The sequence below is a fragment of the Antechinus flavipes genome, chromosome 5 (assembly GCF_016432865.1).
Source record: "Antechinus flavipes isolate AdamAnt ecotype Samford, QLD, Australia chromosome 5, AdamAnt_v2, whole genome shotgun sequence".
In the NCBI taxonomy this organism is placed as follows: Eukaryota; Metazoa; Chordata; class Mammalia; order Dasyuromorphia; family Dasyuridae; genus Antechinus; species Antechinus flavipes.
The window spans coordinates 1644706-1662879 of NC_067402.1; the positions used below are offsets into that span (position 1 = coordinate 1644706).

General features: G+C 60.7%; 1 protein-coding gene and 1 long non-coding RNA gene across 2 annotated transcripts in view; one reads left to right on the plus strand and one right to left on the minus strand.

Annotated features, from left to right (window-relative positions):
- Nucleotides 1–10329, minus strand: part of LOC127564527 (uncharacterized) — a 46947-nt gene extending 36618 nt beyond the window's left edge. The window contains exon 1 of the long non-coding RNA XR_007954288.1: nt 8845–10329. This is a non-coding gene — a long non-coding RNA (uncharacterized LOC127564527). The remainder of the gene's footprint in view (nt 1–8844) is intronic.
- On the plus strand, nt 2582–7862 carry DLX6 (distal-less homeobox 6). The gene is made up of 3 exons (XM_052001108.1): nt 2582–3441; nt 4764–4957; nt 6732–7862. The coding sequence occupies exons 1-3, from the start codon at nt 2904–2906 to the stop codon at nt 6981–6983; spliced, it is 984 nt and encodes a 327-aa protein (XP_051857068.1). The 5' UTR covers nt 2582–2903; the 3' UTR covers nt 6984–7862.
- Nucleotides 10330–18174: the final 7845 nt, after the last annotated feature.

The following is an 18174-nucleotide window of genomic DNA, read 5'->3' on the forward strand; positions in this document are numbered from 1 at the left end:
GCAGAAGCCCCCTTCCTTTCTCCGAAGCCCGCCTGGGGCTGCGGAGTCCTCCCACGGGCACGCACACAAGCACACACGCTCTCCCACATTTTTCGAGGGCCTCCAGAGCTCTCTCTGCGGAGTCCGAAGGTAGGGACCCCAGACGCTCCCCTGGGCCGAGTGAAGTACGCGGGCCCTGGAGCTGTCTGCCTTCTTGTGTGTACGGCGCGGCCCAGTCGGGCCTGGAAGCTTGAGCTCTCCTCTACACACACACACACACACACACACACACACACACACACACACACACTCCTTCACACCACACACATGTCCACACACAGTACGAGCCCTTCCACCCCGTGCGCTCGGCAGGAGCCTGCAAATGGGACCGAAGGGCGCTGGTCGCCTCCGCACCTAGTTGCCTCGCCAGGTGGATCCCTCAGTCCGCTTTCTCGATCAGCCTACCTGGTCGCTTCCACGGGGCCCGAAGCTGGGAGCTCGGCTGGACTCAAGCGGGTCTGGAGCCGGGAATGAGAGGCACGGAGAGAAAGGGAGAGAGAGATGGGTGTGGGGGGAGTGGGGGTGGGGAGGGAGAAGCAGAGGGGGAGAGCGGAGAAGGAGAAAGAGGGAGAGGGAGGACAGGAGGAAGAGAGAGAGAGCGAGCCAGCGAGGATGGCAAGCCCCAGGCTCCTAGAAGCGCCCGGCCGCTGCTCCTGCGGCGGCGGCGGCGGCGGTGGCCGCGGCAGAAGCGCGGGGCGGGCAGGGAGCTCCCCAGCCCGTCTCTTCCCCGAGTCCGTCCATCTTTGCAGAGGGAGTGCGCCTACCACCACCTGGATGTTCCCCTATAAATCCCCTGGCAAATAATAAATGGACTAATAATAACAAGGTATGAAGTTCTTTTTATAGAAAAAAAAGGAGAGAATTGAAACTAAATGCGGCGGGGAGACAAGCATTTGATAAGAGGATAATTGAGGCGACAGCAGCGTATAATTAGAGGATAATTTATGCTATATCCACTTTTATTCCACCTCCCAAAATAAACCCAGTCCATAATCATTACAGGGAAATTGTTCGGAATTGTGCGGCTCCCATTCGAACCAAGTGCCGCAGTTAATCACGGCTCCTGATTACAGCCCTAATTGCCTCCTTCCCCCAAGTAAAAATAACTGCAAACAATAAGTGGCGCGCGCGGCTCCAGTTTTGCCATTAACGATGTTGATGATAAAATACAATCAATCGGAATTGGGATCGGAGGCGCGGCGGGGACGCGGCTGGACGGGGCCGAGGACGGACCGGGCCGGGCCGGGGCGGTACTGGGACCACGACGGGGGCCGGGACGGGAACGGGCCGAGACCGGGGGGGACCGCGACGCGGCCGAGGACGGGAAGAGGCCGGAGCCGGGACGGCAAACGGGGAAGGAGACGGCCACGGTCCCAGGCCCAGGCCAGAGCCAGGACGATGGCGCTCGGATCGGCTCGGCCCCCCTAGGCTCGGGAGGGGAAGATGGGAGGGAAGGAGCCAGTTGAGGGCATTTGTAATCAGCATTGCCAAACCACTAACCACACGGATCATTTGCATATATTTGAAAGCATTACAGCGGCTTCTGTTTTCAATAGGAAAAAATGCATTAGTGTCAGGCCTGCGTGGGGCGCTGGGGACGCGAGGAGGGGTTCTGCTCAGAGCCGGGGCTCTCCCCACCCGGAGGGAGCTCGGGATTGTTTTTTCTGTGTGTTTGTTTTGGTCCCCAGGAGGAGGGTGGGGAGGGTCTGCAGCCCCAGAACTTGTCCATTCCGCCTGCTAGGCTGCCAGGCCACCCTGGGCTCGGGGGGCTCCCTTTCCTCGCCCCTCGGGGTGCGAGAGAGGCCGACTGAGGCGGGCAAAGCTTGGAGGAGCGGATGGGAGCACCGTGAAGGGCTGGGGCCGGGGGCCGGGGATCCGGGAGCCCGGGAGGCCAAGCCTCGCTGAGCATCTACTCTCCGCTGAGGGAGGGCGGGGGCCGAGGCGGGCGGGCTAAGGAAGCTGGTGAGGCCCTCGGCCGGGGAGGGGCGAGGCCGGGGAGTGGCCCGGTTGCGTTCTTTCTCTCGCGCGGGCTGCGGGGCTCAGCTAAGGGCGCGGGCCGAGGCGCGGGGGCTCGGCGGCGCCACGCCAGCCTCCGCGGAGGGTAGCAGAGCGCCCCACACCGAGGTGCGCCCAGGGGCCGCTCTCGCTGGCGCTGGGCTGGCGGAAGGTAGGCTAAGAACTCAGAGGCACAGGCGCCAGTAGAAGCCGTGCGCTTGTGACGTCAGGGGTTGAATGACCAATGGGAAGGCGCTGCCCTTTGGAGACAAACCATTCGACTCGTGGCGTCTGCATGAAGTCTGATAGCAGAAGCGCAACTTTCGCAGAATCCACCTTAAAATCTCTGCCTTAAACGGCACCAGCCCCCGAAAAGCCAAGGGGGGAAACGGGGGAGCGCAGGCCCCCTCCCCCTCGCCTCTGCGCTCCTCTGCCAGCCCTCCCCCTCCTCCCTGCTAGTTAACAAGGCCCCGCTCACTAGATCTCTTTCTATTAAAAAAAATCGAGGGGAGCGAGAGAAAGGGAGAGAGGGGGAGAGAGAGGGGGAGAGAGGGGGGAGAGAGAAGGAGAGAGGAAAGGAGCGAGCGAGCGAGGGAGCGAGAGAGAGGAGGCCAGAGCACAGGAGAGAGCGCCGGAGAGAGGCCGAGCGGGGCCGAGGCCCAGGGAAGGCGAGCGGAGGGAGAGCACCCCGCGCCCCGCGGCCGCCGCCGCCCCCCGACCCCACCTCTGCAAGGATCCCCACGCGAAGGTGGCTGGAGAGGCGAGAGCAACGAGCGCCGCCGCTGCCGCCGCCGCCCGGGGGGGCCGGGCCCAGGCCGAGGCGGCCGCCGCCGGGGAGGAGAGCGCTCCCTCCGGCCGCCAAAGTTTTCATGATGACCATGACCACGATGGCTGATGGCTTGGACACCCAGGACTCGTCCAAGTCGGCTTTCATGGAGTTCGGGCAGCAGCAGCAACAGCAGCAGCAGCAGCAGCCCCAGCCGCCTCAGGCGCCCCCGCAGGCGCCCCCGCCGCCGCAGCCGCAGCCCCCGCCGCCGCCGCCGCCGCCGCCGCCGGTGCCCGGGCAGCCGCACTCGGCGGCACAGCAGCCGCCCAACTCGCCGGCTATGGCGGGCGCCCACTACCCGCTGCACTGCCTGCATTCGGCGGCCGCCGCCGCGGCGGCAGCGGCGGCGGCCGCGGGCTCCCACCACCACCACCACCACCACCACCACCATCAGCACCACGGAGCGCCCTACTCGTCGGGGGCGGGCGGCGGCGGCGGCGGCGGCGGGGGCGGCGGGGGCGCCTACAGCCACCGCTCGCTGGCCGCCGCCTACCCCTATATGAGCCACTCGCAGCACAGCCCCTACCTCCAGGCCTATCACAACAGCGGCTCGGCCGGCCCGACGCGGCCCGACGACCCAGGTGAGCCCGGCGTCCCGGACGCCTCCCCGAGCTCTTCGCGTCCGCCTGCCTTCCTGCCCCGCCTGCCCCTCGCCTACCTGCTTGCCCGCCTGCCCGCCCTGCGGTCTGCGGCCTCTCTGCCCGTGGGCCTTTCCGAGCCCCAGATCTCTCCGGTTCTCCCGGGATGCCGCCTCTGGCCTCTCCCCTGTTCGGGCGGGTCCTCTAGGGTCTCACCGGCGCTTCTCCGGGGCCTGGCACAGACGTGTTTGTGAGCAAACCCGTGCCTCTGCGGGGGCTGCGGGCTCCGAGGCTCGGTGCAGACACGCACCCTCAGTCACTTCCCCCCCTCCCCCCACGGACACGCTCTCGGTCCGGCCCGGGGCCCCTTTCGGTTCCTGCCGGTCCTCTCGCCGTCTCGCCCTTCGTGCTTGCCTTCCTCCGTGCTCCCGATGTCATAGCCGCTACTAGAGAGAGGGCTTCCCGCAGGGCGCCAGAGCCGGCCTGGCTGCTCCGCGGGGCCGCGGGCGGCCAGGATCGTTTGGTTCGTCTGCGGAGCCCGGCCGCCAGCCTACCCGGAAGACAACGAGAAGGGAAGACCCGGGCTGGGAAGGGTACTCGGGCCCGATTCTTGTGCCAGGCGGCACTGGGGAAAGTTCCCACGGGCTCGCTGGCGATCTCGCTGGCCCCCAGGTGGGGCACACTCGGCGGTCTTTGTTAGCCCCTGACCGCAGGAGGTGAGCTAGCAGCCTCGGCCGCAGCGTTTCCGAGGCGGCTGGAAGGCGGGCTCGGCGGGCAAGTCGGCCGGTGCTGCCCACCCTCGGCCCCTCAGCGCAGCCGGGCAGCACCTCGGGCTCGGGGTAGACCCTCTAGCCGACGGGGGGGAGGGTGTGGTCTGCGTGTTTGGAGGCAAGGCGGGTGCTGCGTCTTCCGCCGGCCTGAGCCCAGACTCGGAGAGACCGAGCAGAATCCCTGGGGGCAGCTCCCAAACACCGAGCACCCGACTGGGGGGCGAGGAGGGAAAGGGCCGTGTTGGCCCTCAACCGTGCTCGCATCTTCTCCGCCGGCGACCTGAGCAGCCTCGGGCGCGCGCCCCCCACCCCTGCGGCGGCCTGGATGCGGCCACCTCCCCGGCCCGGCCTTGGTCTAGCCGGAGGGGCTCGGCAGTGGGCAGCGCCCGGGCTCCCCGGGGCTGCAAGGATGCAGCCGACCAAAGCACTAGAGCTCTTGCAGCCCGGCTGTGGCTCTGGGAGACCTCGGGAGGGAGAGCGAGGTCTCTGGGGACGGCCCGTACTGGCTCCCGAGGATCACTCCCATAGGTCGCTCCCTCCGGTTTTTGCTTACAGATCAACAGAAAACCACGGTCATTGAAAACGGAGAGATTCGGTTCAACGGCAAAGGCAAGAAAATTCGGAAGCCTCGGACCATTTACTCGAGTCTCCAGCTGCAGGCTCTGAACCACCGTTTCCAGCAGACCCAGTACCTGGCGCTGCCCGAGCGAGCGGAGCTCGCGGCTTCCCTGGGCCTGACTCAAACTCAGGTAATTCCGCCCCGGGAAGCCCTCTCGGCCGCCCGCGGGCGGCCTCCTGGGAGAAGACCGGTTGGGGAGGGATGTGGCTGGGGCCGCCGCATGCCGCCTGGCGGCCGGGGTGCAAGGGAAGATTTAGGGGGTGTAGACAACCGAAGAGCACTGGAGAGAGAGCCTGGCCCGGCCTGGTGTGCGCCCTCTCCCCCGTCCGCCACTTCACTCCCAGCGTCCAGGTCTGCACCGCCGCCTCCCACCCCCAGCCAGCGCCGAGAGATGTGACAAAGCTCGAGTGGCGGGTGGCAGTGGAGAGCGGGCGATGGCGCCCAAGGCAGAGCGGAGGGAAGCCGGGAGGCGGCCTGAGAAGGCGCCGCTTTGCCTCCCGAAGTGAGCCATCCCCGTACGGAGCTGGGCAAAACCAAAGCCTCAACCAGCCTGCTCCCTGGCAGATGGAGGGGATCGGGCAAAGCTAACGAGGCTCCGCTCCGAGCCCTCGCGCCCAGCTGTGGCACCGATTCCCCTTTTCAAGAGAGAGAGGCCGGCGAGCACCCTCGCGGCAGCTCCTGGACCCCCGCTGTCCCGCGGGGAGGCTCCCGGGCGCCGGCCCTCGCACTGGGCGGACTTCTCAATTTGGATCCCGAGGATCCGGGAGGAAAGGGAGGACTGCCTTGGCGGGAGAGCCAGGCACGGGTATCCGGGAGCTCTTGGACTGAGGAGACTCCGAGAGCTGCCTAGAAGGCGGCCAAGCCGGCTAGTAAGAAGCGGGCAGCGCGGCGCCATCGGAATGGGCGGGTGTCGGGCAGGGGGCTCCGAGGGCCGCACCTAGCGCGAGGCCGCCGGGAGGCTTTGCAGAAGCCGGTGTGGAACCGCCTTGGGCCGGCTGAGGCCTAGGCCAGGAGGGCGCAGCGGCCAGTCTGCCTCCCCACTTGGGGCAATTGGCTCGGCTTTGCCAGCCAGGGAAAAGCCCCACTTGTTGCGAGATGGCCAGTCCAGAGGCTGAGTGTGTGTGCATTTGGTACCCATGTTCGGGCATATTGGGAGTGTCCGTGTTGTGTGCAGGGGTGCCTAGTGTGTGGATGTGTGCTGGCTTTAAATCCCCACAGCCCAGCGTGTGCGTGTGTGTCTGTATAATTGTGGGCATCTACAGATGCTTTGTGCGCCTTGTGTCCCTAGGCACACACATCCATATATTTTCACATACGCACAGGTACACACACACACACACATATACACATTATATACGTGTAATATAAAGGCCTAGCCTTTAGGCTCTCCAAGGCAGGGGATCAGAGAGGCCCTTTGCTCCTTTCCCCAGGGGGCTAGACTTGAGCTCCCTGCTCAGCCAGTCCTGTCACTCTTGGATGGGCGATCAGAGGCTGTCCCAGCCAGTGAGCGAAGCCCCTCAGGCGCTGACTCACCGTGAGCCCACCTATCTGTCCCCAAAGACCCCGTCCTCAGAATCCCAGGGAAGGCCTGTGCTGTCAGGGCTCACGGATGCTTGGGCACTGTGCACAGACAATGCACGTGGGGGCAAGGAGAGCAGAGCCGGGGAGGGAGATCAGAGCAGCGGAAGGAGCTCAGCTGAGCAAGCGGCCCCCAAAGGCCGGGACCCTCAGACCGCAGTGCTCGCTCGCTGTCTCTGCCCTCTCCCTGTCTGGGCTTGGCCAGGTCGCGAGGGGCCCCTGGGTTTGGGCCGCGGCTCTGAGGCCCGAGCCTCTGCTCTGGGGATGGAGGGCTGGCCCGGCCTTTGCTCTTCACCTCCTGGCTGACTCCTGCCTTTTGCTTCCAGGTGAAGATATGGTTTCAGAACAAACGCTCCAAGTTCAAGAAGTTGCTAAAACAGGGGAGCAATCCGCACGAGAGCGAGCCCCTGGCGGGCTCCGCCGCCCTGTCTCCTCGCTCGCCGGCCCTGCCTCCCGTATGGGACGTTTCCGCTTCGGCCAAGGGAGTCAATATGCCCCCCAGCAGCTACATGCCGGGCTACTCTCCCTGGTATTCTTCTCCCCACCAAGACACAATGCAGAGACCTCAGATGATGTGACCCCGAGGCGCCGCCTTGAGCTGGCAAAGGAGCCACCCTCGCCGGGGCTGGGGAGCTCCCGGCCCTCGGTCCCCTAACCGGCAAGCAGGCCAGGCGGGGACCGGGAGGCCTGTCGGGCTTTCCTGCTTGGCTTTTCTTCCTCCCCCCCTTCTCCTCCCCTCGCCCGGTGCAGTAGCCTCACTGAAGGGGCTGGAGCCTTGGGGAGACCCCAGGTCTCCACACAGTTCCCAGGGACTCCCACGCGGTCTGCCTGGCTGCCTCTTGGGGCACTCCGCTGGGCTCTGCCGGCCGAAACTGGTTCCGGACTTTCTAGCCTCTTGGAGAGTCCTTGGCCCCGGCGCGGGGCCGTCACTGGGTTCCGGAGTTTAGAAGCCCGCCCCCCGTCGAAAAACGAGAAAAAACAAAAAGCTGCTTGCACTCCTCCTGCGAGTGGATTTTGTGAATCCCGGACAGGCGCTAGCAACCTCCCTCTCCCTGCCCTCCTCCCCTTCCTGCCTGGAGAGAGATGCTCTGAGCCTGTCAGTCCCATTGGAGCGGCCCGACACGGGGGAGATGCATGTGCTCCAAGGGGCCTGAGCAGGACCGGCCAGACAGAGCTGCCGTCCGTCCCCAGACCTTGGCTCCCTAGGCCCGTCCCCGCTCCCTTCCCAACCCTGAACTCGAGAGCAAAGGCGGAGGGCAGCGCACCGACACCCCCTGCCGACCCGTGACTTGGCCAGGCTCAGTCCGTGAGGCGGCCGCGGCGCCCCCATTCCTGGAGCAGCGCGCTGGGGCGCTCGGAACGAGAAACTTTCTGTATATATTGTTGAATTTTAGCTGTACAGAGACTTTGTATGTTTTTGTCTTCTTTCATATATGGAGTAAAAGCCACAAAAATGCCGAGGAGTAGCCTTTTTTTTTTCCTCGTCTCTCTCTTCTTTCTCTTTCCTTTTTCTCTCTCGCTCCCTCTCGCTCTCCCTCCTCCTCCTCCTTCCTCATCCTCCCTCCCCCCTCCCTCTCTTCCCTCTTCCCCCATCCCGCCCCCACATTCTATTTTCTTCCCCATTTAAAAAAAGACCTCCCTATTATCTCCATTAAGAGAAACTAGTTTTCTGTATAACAAATAAAACAAAACAAAAACAAAAAAGCAAAACAGGCGCCCGAAAGGGGACGTGGTGGGGGACCACTGCTTCCTCGGAACGGCCTCGGTACCCACCCTGCCCTTCCCCCCTTTTCCTCGCTCCCTTTCATTCTTCGGTCCCCCATCCGTTTCTACCTTTGAAAATCAGGAGCCATACTTAAATCAGGCACGCGACTGTATCTAACAGGGAAGGAGAGGAGCAGAGAGGTGGTCGCCTCCCCCTCCTCCGTCCCTGCCTTTTCCCCTTCCCTCCCTCCCTCCCCCAAGCGCCCACTCTCCGACTCCCCCCCCCCCCAAACAGCTTCTTGTGTGTTTAAAATCAAACGAGTGGAAGCCGAGAATTGGCTCGGGCAGGTCTACACTCTCCCGGGCCGAGAGCCCTTGACCATTAAGCAGCCGGCCTGGGGCGGGGGGAGGGGAGTCACGCTGTCCGGCCAGGCTGAGTTGAGGCTCTTTGGGGGTCCGGAGCAGAGGGTGGGAAGCTCTCGAGGCAAGGGCACTGCAAAGGCCTTGGTCTGCAGAGCCGACCGCCAGCCCCATACTGCGAGAATGAATGGCTCCGGCAGCCCTGGGCGGCCTGCAAACCCTGAGCCTTGAATGCCGGGCGCCATTGATCAGGAGTCAATGGGCCGTTCGCTCTCTCCCAGGCTCCCCCCAGGCTAATGACAACCGCCGCCGCCGCCGCCGCCGCCGCGCAAAAGGACAGTCCCTATAATTAGGCACAAAGCAAAGACTACTTACCCAGAGACCCGCTCCCTTTTTGTTGCGGAACTTCCCCGCGCAGTCAGGCTTCAGAATGGTTTAAAACCGATCAGTCTCGTCATTTTCTACCGTTCGCATTGTTCCATTAGGAAAACTGTTTTCTTTTCTTTTCCCCCCTTCCCACTGTGAAACTTTGGGCTCTGCGCTCCCCAGGATCACGGCGGAACAAAGCCTCCAGCTGCAGTGCCATCCAATTTGAGGCAGACATTGGGGACAATTTAAGGGTTTTATCCACAAGAAGGTTTTTTTCCATTCTCTTAAATGCAGCCATAATTAGAGTAATTTTTCATGTAGCCCGCTGATTACAGCGTTTTTACCGTCAAAGATAATTACCTGTAATTTCCCCCCACTTTTAATACTAAAAAGCCATCTTTATTTAGATTCAGGAACAGGAAAGGCGAAACAAAAGAGGGAAATTATTCTGTTATTCATACACAAATTGCAGAGACGTAGGACCTAAAATTGAAAATTAACCAAAATTATAATGCTGAAAAGAATGGAAGAGGCTGCAGAAGTACAGCTGCTAGTGGGCTTTTACTGAATTATTCAAATTACGTTCAAGAGAAAGCTAGCTACCATACATGAAACCAACAGGAGCCCCGTGCCAAACCACTGTGAGCGCCTGGCATCCCGGACCCCGGTGAGCTCCTGGGAGCTCCAAGGACCTGGTCCTCTGAAACCTTCCCTGCCTCTTTTCTCCCTCCCTTCCTCCTGCCTTCCTTTTTCTTCCCTCCATCTTTCCTTCTCTCTCTGCCTTCCTCCTCCCTTCTGTTTCCTTCTTGCTCTGAGTCCTTGCTTCCTCCTCCTTTTCTTCTCCCCTCCCTGCTTCTTTTCTTCCTTCACCAACGGTTTATATCACAACGGTTGCTGCTCTCTTGGAGTGGAATGACTGGAGATGGGTGGCGGGTGGGAGGGATCTGTCCTCTGGGGGTCTGTAGTCTCAACCCAAGAATGGAGAGGACCCGGCCCTGGACTCCTTGAACCTCATGAGTTATCAGGGGACTGGGATGAATGACTAATTCCTTGGAAAGCCCTTGACGGTGAGGTCCAGGATGGCGAGGAAGATGTAAGCCTGGCTAACCCTGGTACCCAGAGGCAGCGGCCCTCCTGGCCTTGGTTGAAAGAGGACCTTCGGTCTCCAACAGCAGGTCACTTTAAAAAGCTGATGGCCTTGTGTGGGGAGGAGAGAAGGGCCTCCCTGGCCTGCTACCCCAAACCTCCGTCGGGCTCACTGTCTCTTGACACAGCTTGGTCAAAAAGGCCAAGGAGAAGGCCACTATACATTGGCTTCCGGGGGCAAGATCTCTTGGCTTCCCAGGAGCTCGCTGCTCTCCCATCCCTTTCCCTTCGTTAGCTGCGGGCTGGAACCAAGGAAAGCGACCCAGAGCCCGGGGAAATAGCGTCATCTATGGACAGCTGGGAGCAGCTCTTCCAACCTCTACACAGCTGGGGGGAGGGGGAGGGAGACACTTTGGCTGTGGCCTGGGGCAGTGCACTAACAGGAACGTCCACCCGTCTAAAAGACCAGCTTGTGACCTATCCCTGTGGCAGGCCTCAAGCAGCGACCTGGAAAGAGGGGGGGTGGGAGGAAGTGGGGAGCAGGCTTTCGCCAAAGAAATGGGTGCTTTTTAAGAACAGCCCCTGCACTGGGAGCCAGCCGGGAGACGGAAGTCAAACTGTACGGATGGGAGGGGCTCCGTTGGAGGTCTCTAGCCTTTGGGGCGAGAATAAAGGAGATCCAGGAATCTAGCAGACACGGCCCTCAGGAGCGGCTCCCGGTGGCCGCCCAGTCACAACCGAGTAGGCCAGAGCGGCAGCCTTAACCTGGCCAGGCAGAGAAACCCCGATCTGCCTTCGGAGCCAGCTGTCCAGCCCGAAGTGCCCAATCAGCAGCGGTTCCCTGTTCCACTACCACATGCACCAGAGGCCCCCAGACTATCAGCCAGTCATTCATCACACATCCAGTCTCGACAGAAAGAAAAAAGGGTTTGGGGGGTTGGATGAGTGAGAAGGCTGAGAGGCTGAGATGGAGAACGAGACAGAGAGAGGGACAGAGATGGAGAAGAGAGACCGAGACAGATATGAGAGAGACAGACAGACACACAGACAGACACAGACATAGACAGAGGTAGAGACAGAGACACACACACAGAGAGTGGTTGCACCTTGTGCAGAAGGTCCGGCCTTCCTTGCCTCCACGATCCCTGCCTCAGTGTCCTCATCCCGTTCCTTACCCCACCCCCACTACTTCCCCTCTGGTTTTCAGGGCCGCGGTTAGGGGCGGAGGCCTGGGATAGATCGGAAGCTCTTAAAGGACTTGGAGGCTCCCGAGGCCGAGCCCTCCGGCCTCGGAGGCTAGCTGGAAGGACGCGAGAAGGGCGCACTTACCCCGGGGCCAGAGCCTGCGGCGCTTAGGCGGCGCGGCTCGGGGTCGCTAGCGCGGAGCTGGCGGAGTAGCCGAGCACTCGGGGCTGCGGCTCCTCCGGGCGCAGCTCTCGCTCCCTCCATCCTTGGTTGAGTGAGCACAGCCAGGTGTGAACTTGTTCGCACAGCCCAGCACCTCTTATATCGCCAGCGAAATTAGCGGTTATTACTGTCACTGTTTAGTGATGGTTAGCTTGATAAAAACACACACACACTGCTGTAATCAGGACCTGGTGCATCTTTGCAAATTACAGATAATTGGAAACGTCCAGATTATGATAATAGCATCCTAATCCAGCCCGCGAGGTAATGATTCCGGAGTGTTACATGGGAAACTGTCCAGTAGGGCCGATTCAGCCATTGTTGAGACCCTCGTTGGCTCCACGAATGGGCTGTGAGAGCTGCTCACGGCTGCCGCCGGCCGCTTCTCATTTCCTGGGCACTCGAGGAGGCCCGGAGTGGGAGTGGGGGGTGGGAAGGAAGGAGCCGCGCCCGCCCCGGGGGAGGGAGGGGACCGGGGGCAGGCAGGGGGAATGGCCGGACAAAGGGCTCTGGGATTCCCCGCAGCGGCCCGGAGAGGCACTGAGGGTCCAGCCTTAGCTCCGGGCTCCCGGACTCCCTCTCGGGATCTCGCATGCCTTCTCGGGTTCAGCCTTGACGGTCGGGCTCCGGGTTCTTTTCCTGGGCTCCCTGGCTCCTTCCCTGGGAAGCTGAGCCCTGGCCGTGCAGCACCTGCCCTCCACCCCGGCCCGCCCGGCCACTTGGAATAGGGCCCGCTTGCTGCTCTGGCCTTCCCAGCGGCCCTTCTGTCCGGCCAGCCCTTTGGGACTTTCAAAGCAGAAACTCTCCCCCTCTCCTGCTCCAGGCCAAACCCTAGGCTGGCTGGTCATTTGGCAGACCCTTCAGTCAGGGACCTTTTCAGTGTTTGGGGCCCCTGTGGAATTGCCAATGGCATTAACAGGTGGGGCCGCTGGGTCTGTGCCCCTCCTTCCCACACTTTTCCCCTTCCCATAGGTCCTGAAAGACCCAAATGGAAAAATAAGGTTTTCACTAAGGTAGAGTCTGAACACAGAATCTCGGAGAGGTGGGCTGGCTGCCGAGCCCCTGGTGCCCTTCCTTCAGGGGCTCTCCCAGCCAAGGCGGCAGAGCTCCCTCCCCCACGGTTCTCAGCTAGGACCTTCAGGGGCTCTGATTACTAGGAAAGGGGAAGGCCTACGCCTGGCTTAGAATGATACCTGGGGGGGGGGAGGGTCAGCGGGAGGTGTGAGGCTCTTCCCTCCTTCCTCACAAGAGACCATCCCCACTGCGGAGGGGGCCTCCTCAGTGTGGGGCAGTCAGGCTCAGCCTGAGCCAGTGTAGGAGAAGAGGGCACTCTACTGCTTGAAACCAACCAGGCAGACCCTCGACCCTGGCAGATCCACCCAGGAAGTAGTCAGAGGCTTTTAAGGTAAATGTCATAAGGATCTGGGAAGGCACCCCCTCCCTCTCCATCAGGGCCCCTCCACCTCCACCGGGGACAAGAACACTAATGCATTCTGGTGCTTCTGCAGAGGGAGGCCACTGGAGTGGAAAGCTCTCCTCTGGCATGGTGCAGGCAGAGCTCCTGAGGCCATTGGCTGGCCTTGTCTGGGCACCCCAAGTACCACCCTACCTCCTTATAGCAAAAGACACAGCAGTCAGAGACATAGCCCCCATATCCCTACCCCAGCAGCCTCTACAACCGGTCTTCTTAGGATAGGACATGGGAGCAAGGAGCATTGAAAATTGATCTCAAGAGTCAACTGTTTGCCTTTGCCAGAGCACACCTGTGGCCTATTTCTGGGACTTCCACTGTTCTGGGTACTGTGTCCCTGTGCAATCTAGGAGGGAGGTTCAGCTGAGGGTAGACAACTGAGGGTGGGGACGGCTGCACCTGGGACCGACGGAGCCAGCCTCCCAGGGCGTCAGCTACAGACTTTTGGGTGGCTTTGACACCAGAAGAAAATTGTTTCAGGAAGCTGGAAGAAGCTCCCCAGCTCTAAGTAAATCAGAAGCTCTGGAGAACAAAGGCCAGGAAAGAAAATTGTTGAAATCCTGGGCAGCCTGGGGCTCCTTCCCAGGCCCCAGTCAATGCCATCTAACTTCCAGGAGCCTTCTTCTTGGCCCCTAGCCTGTACAGCAGCTTCCCACTTTCTGGGAGATCCTCCCATATGATGGAAAGAGAGGACTATCCTTTTCCCCTCTTTCTGCTCCCTCCTCCTTTCCCTCTACTTCTCTCTCTCTCTCTCCTTCTTCCCTTCCCTCCCTATCCACCTCCTTGTTCTAGGTACCTCCCTTTCCCTCTTCCTTCTGCTTCCCTACTTTTCCCTCCCCCTCCTCAAACTTCCTTTGCCTCCCTTCCTCCTTTTTCTTTCTCCTCCCTCCCTCTCTTCCCTTTCCTCCTCTTTTCCCCCTCTCCCTCTTTCTCTCTCCCTCCTTTCCTCTCCTTCTGTGTCTCCTTCCATCTTCTTCCCTCCCTCTCTCCTCCCTCACTCCCTCTCTTCATCTCCTTCCCCTACCTCTTCCTTTTCTCCTGTCCTTCTTTTCCTTCCCTCTTTCATTTTCCCCATAGTTATACAAAGAGACAGACTTTCTGGAGCCCACTAACATAGTCCCAACCCCCTCAAATTAGGTGGAGTGGAGGTAGGCTAGGAATATTATTTTGGAGAAATGTTAGAGAAAGGCCGGGTCAGGCTCTCCCCTTCCTCCCACTCTCCCCTTCCTCCCACTTTTTTGTGAGCCCTCCTGGACTTGAGGGGAGGACGTGGTGATCAAGGAATTGGGACTGTTCCTGTCAAGTCCATGCTCAGGTCCCGAGATGCCCCATCTCAGAAACTCCTTGAGAGGGGAATGGGGGGGGGGGAGCTGGAAGCAGACCAAATTCCCAAGGACCCAGGAAATGCCTTTCTTCCACCCCACAGCTCCCTCCTTCACTCCCGGCAAGTCTCTTGACTAAGGCTAAGTGGCCTCGGCCAGTCCCGTTGTCCACTGTGTAGGGAATGGAAACTGCTGAGGGCCCTCCCTCACCCTAAACAGAAGTAGGGCTGGATGGGGGTGCGGGGACACCACAAGTAGATGTCTACTGACACCCCAAAGCCCTGGCTCAGACAGCAGGGGAGATCTAAATGCGAGAAGGGAAGAGGGGGCCCAGGTCGACCTCCCTCATTGGCTGGATGACCTTCGGGGTTACTGGCTGGAAGTGGTGAGAGCCGGAAGGCATCTCGGGATCAGAGGTACCAGAAGTGGTGAGCTGGCATCTGAGGCTAAGTGAGGGGGGAGCACTATCTGGGGAGGGGGTGGAATTGGGACCAGCTGGGGAGTGGGAAGAAAAGAGAAAGAAAAGAGAGCCACTGGGCTTTTGGTTTGAAATTGGACTCGTGTTTGACCCGATGTATGAGCGTGCGAGAAACACAGACAGAGACAGAGACAGAGACAGAGACAGAGACAGAGGGACAAAGACAGGCAAACACCGAGACCGAGGGAGGGCCCGAGGAACCGAAACGGACCGAAACAAAGGGACGGAGAACCAGAAAAACAGGGAGCGAGGCAAAGAGAAGGAGCGCCGGGACAGGGGGCGGAGGGGGGGGCTCGGATCCAGCCTCGCGTCCCGGGGGCGAGGTCTGTGCCAAACGGGGTGCCTCTCCAGGGGCGGCTGCCGGCAGCTGGGAGGGCAGCAGCGAGCCCGGCGCGGAGGCCGAGGCCAGGGTGGGGGGCTGTGCTCGGGGCCTGCGGCTCAGCCCTGGAGCCGCCTGGCACCCGCAGGAATGCGGCTCCTCTCCGTTCCCTGGGCTGCCCCGGCTCCATTCGGAGGGAGCCGAGGCGGACGCGGGCGGGGAAGGGGGGGCGGAGGAGGGAAGCAGAATGAAGCGCAGCAAGAGAAAGGAAGCCGGAATGAGTCCGGCCCAGCCCAGCCTGCCCGGGGAGGAACGAACAAAAGGAGTTCATCCGATCCCCGCCCGCGAGATTTGGGGGGTCGGGGCTAATCCCCTCCGGCTTGCTCGGCCCTGCGGGGCTCGGCTCGGCTCCTTCTGGGCCTCCTGCTCCCCCTTTTCAATGAAAGAAGGCCGGGGAGAAGGGGAGGGGGGCTTTCTGCGCCCCCTTCTGCGGGGAGACTGGAAAGAGGAGCAGGATGGAGTGGGCAGGGGCGGTCGCCCCCCCTCTCGGCGGGGTCGGTACTAGGCGTCCCAGCCAGCCCCTAGCCGCAGGTGGGGACAGCCACGGCATGACTGGGCTTCTCTCCCCCTCACAGTGTCAACCTCAACCCACAGCGACGTGAGCTGGCGAGCAACGAGATCCCTTCAGACAGGCTGGAAGGGAGAAGGGGAGATAATGAAAGAGATCGGGAGAGACCCGAGAAAGCGAAAGAGACAAAGGACGCGGACGCAGAGAGACCGAGACACCCCGAGACAGAGACGGAGGGAATGAGACAGGGCTCCACACACACGGGCCCTGCTGGGGAAGCCACATCCTGGCGATATTTTGGGAAGAAGCCTTTGCCGCCACCGGGTTATTTTTAGTCTAGTTGCTGGAGACTCCAGGGGCCCCGGGGCCTCCCGGAGAAGCCTCATTGTCCCCGCTGTCTCCGGGGGCCGGTCTCCCGGCGCTTCTGCCGGAGTATTTTTGTAACCCATTCGCGGACCGTGCCAAAAAACTGGGGGCGGGGGGGAGCGACAAAAAGGAGATCAGAGAAGGAAATCAGAACAAACTCCAACGAACTAGCCCAACCCCCCACACCTGCAGGGCCGCGAAGGAGCCCCGCGCACTCCTCGGCCAAGTCCGAGCAGGGGAGGGCCGCCGCGACCTGGTTCCCGGGAGCTGGCAGGGCCCGCGCGGCCGGCCAGCTCCCGACGAACCGCGGTCCCCTCGACTCTCGCTCGCTCAGGGTCACGCAGAAGCGCCAGCTTGGGCTAAGAAACGCACCCCCTCCCGGCCCTCCCCTTTCTTTGTGCTCCTGGAGAGCCCCGAGCAGGGGGCGTTGAGCCCAAGAGCAAGAAGAGAAGGGAAGGGGAGGCGGCAGAAGGGGAGGCTGAGCGTATGGAGGGGAGGGTGGGGACCAGAACGGAAAATCTGGTGTCCAAAGAGACAACGGAAAGCGGTTGGTCACACCAGTAAGGGCGAGGTGTGTGTTTCACGCGGGAACACCACCCGCACCGTCGCACCCTTGCACGGTTGGAGCAGACAACACAGAGCGGGAGGGACTTCGGGTCCCCAGTCAGTCCGGAGAGAAAAATGGGCTTCCACCTGCCCCTGTGCCATAGAAATTCCCTCCAGCCTTCCCCGGCGGTGGGGGAGGACAGTCCGCGTGTCCTTCCTCCCGCTTTCTGAGTGTTGCCAAATCAGGTCCGAGCTTGGCCCGGGCCAGGGCGTCAACGAGTCACTTGAGTTCTGAGGAACCAAGGAGGGAGCAGCTCCTGTATGCCCGGGCAACGAAGAGTGAGGGGAGAAGGTGGCCCTCGGGCTTTGTGAACGGACTTCAGTGAGCCCTCCTTCTGACTGTTCTGCCAGGGCCTCCAAGCTTCCTGTTCTCCTGCCCAAGTCGCTAAAAGGGCTGATGTCCGTAATAATACGCGACTAAAAAAAAGGCAAAGCGAAACAAAGCTAGATAAATCCCAACTGGAGAGCTCTGTAGCTTTTGCTTAAACCAGGTTGGGCCAGGAGCAAAACGGAGAGAGACTGAGTCAGAAAGTGGCCACGAGGGCAGAGGCAGGGCCCGAAGCAACAGGGCTTGGAGGGTGAGCAAGTAGGAGGTGAGGGCTTTGGCACTGGGACCCATCATCATCCAGGCCCAAGCCAGTCTTTCAGGACCTGCTTTCCCATTTGGGAGAAACCCAAAGGGGGGATGGAGATGTTTGTGCAAGCCTCATCTCAACTATCTCCGTCACCACCAAGAGTCACCATCACCCACAACCAGCCAATCAACCAAGGACAGCTACCCCTGCCAGCCCTTGCCGCCCAGGGACTGGCTGACTGCTTTCACCTCTGCCATGGCGACTTTGGAGCTGCAAGTCTCTTTTGCTAGCAGGGAAACCCAGGTGGCAGGATGGGAGACGGCTGGTGCCAGGCCCAGGTAGAGACTGGGAAATAGTGGGCTGTGCAGCCGCTAGAGTCAGAGCCACACACAGTAAAAACAGATCAAGACGGACAGGCAGGCAGAAAAAAACGGGCAAAGAGAAAGGAACGAATAAAGATAGCCGACAAGCAGAAGCAGACAGACAGACAAAACCCGACAAAGACAGAAGGAGCAGGGGCACAGGCATGGGGCCCACACTGACCCCATTTCCAGCCAAGCTTTTGCTTCGGGGGCATCTGCTTTTCCAAAGCGCTGGGCAAGCTCCAAGCTGCCTATTTCTTAACGAATCAGTCATAAAAAGGACTTCAGCCTTACCTATATTATTCTATCCTTAATAATGACAACTCTGGAGTGCCCTGATTCAGTTGCCCAGCCACCTCAGCTGTGAATTCGGGGAAATGTTGCTCTCCTCGTTGGAGAGAGAGCTCCTCCAATTCCTCTCCAATGAGGGTCTGCCAAAAGTGTTCCCTCGGATACCCAATGTCGTAGCCGGAGCACTGCCGGGACAACTGGCCTAGATGAGATACCGGGAGACCTGAGAAATATTGGTCCCAGCTGTCCCCTCCCATTGTCTGAAAGAGCTCCTGCACAGCGTTGTTATTAATATTACCAGTAATGTAATAATGTGATCATTAAAAATAAAACATTAAGAATACTTGAAGCCTCTTATTTCGTTTTCTTCTTCTTGTTGTTCTTCTTCCTCCTTCTTCTCCTCTTCCTCCTCCTCCTTTTCCTCCTCTTCCCCCTTCTCCTCATCTTTCCAGGCAGAGACAAAGTAGTCCTTCACCTTTATTCTT

Excerpts from the sequence above, each read along its gene's own strand:
- DLX6 (XM_052001108.1), top strand. The coding sequence starts at position 2,904 with ATGATGACCATGACCACGATGGCTGATGGCTTGGACACCCAGGACTCG. Across the intron at positions 3,442-4,763 it reads GACGCGGCCCGACGACCCAG|ATCAACAGAAAACCACGGTC; the intron begins GTGAGCCCGGCG and ends TTTTGCTTACAG. Across the intron at positions 4,958-6,731 it reads TGGGCCTGACTCAAACTCAG|GTGAAGATATGGTTTCAGAA; the intron begins GTAATTCCGCCC and ends TTTTGCTTCCAG.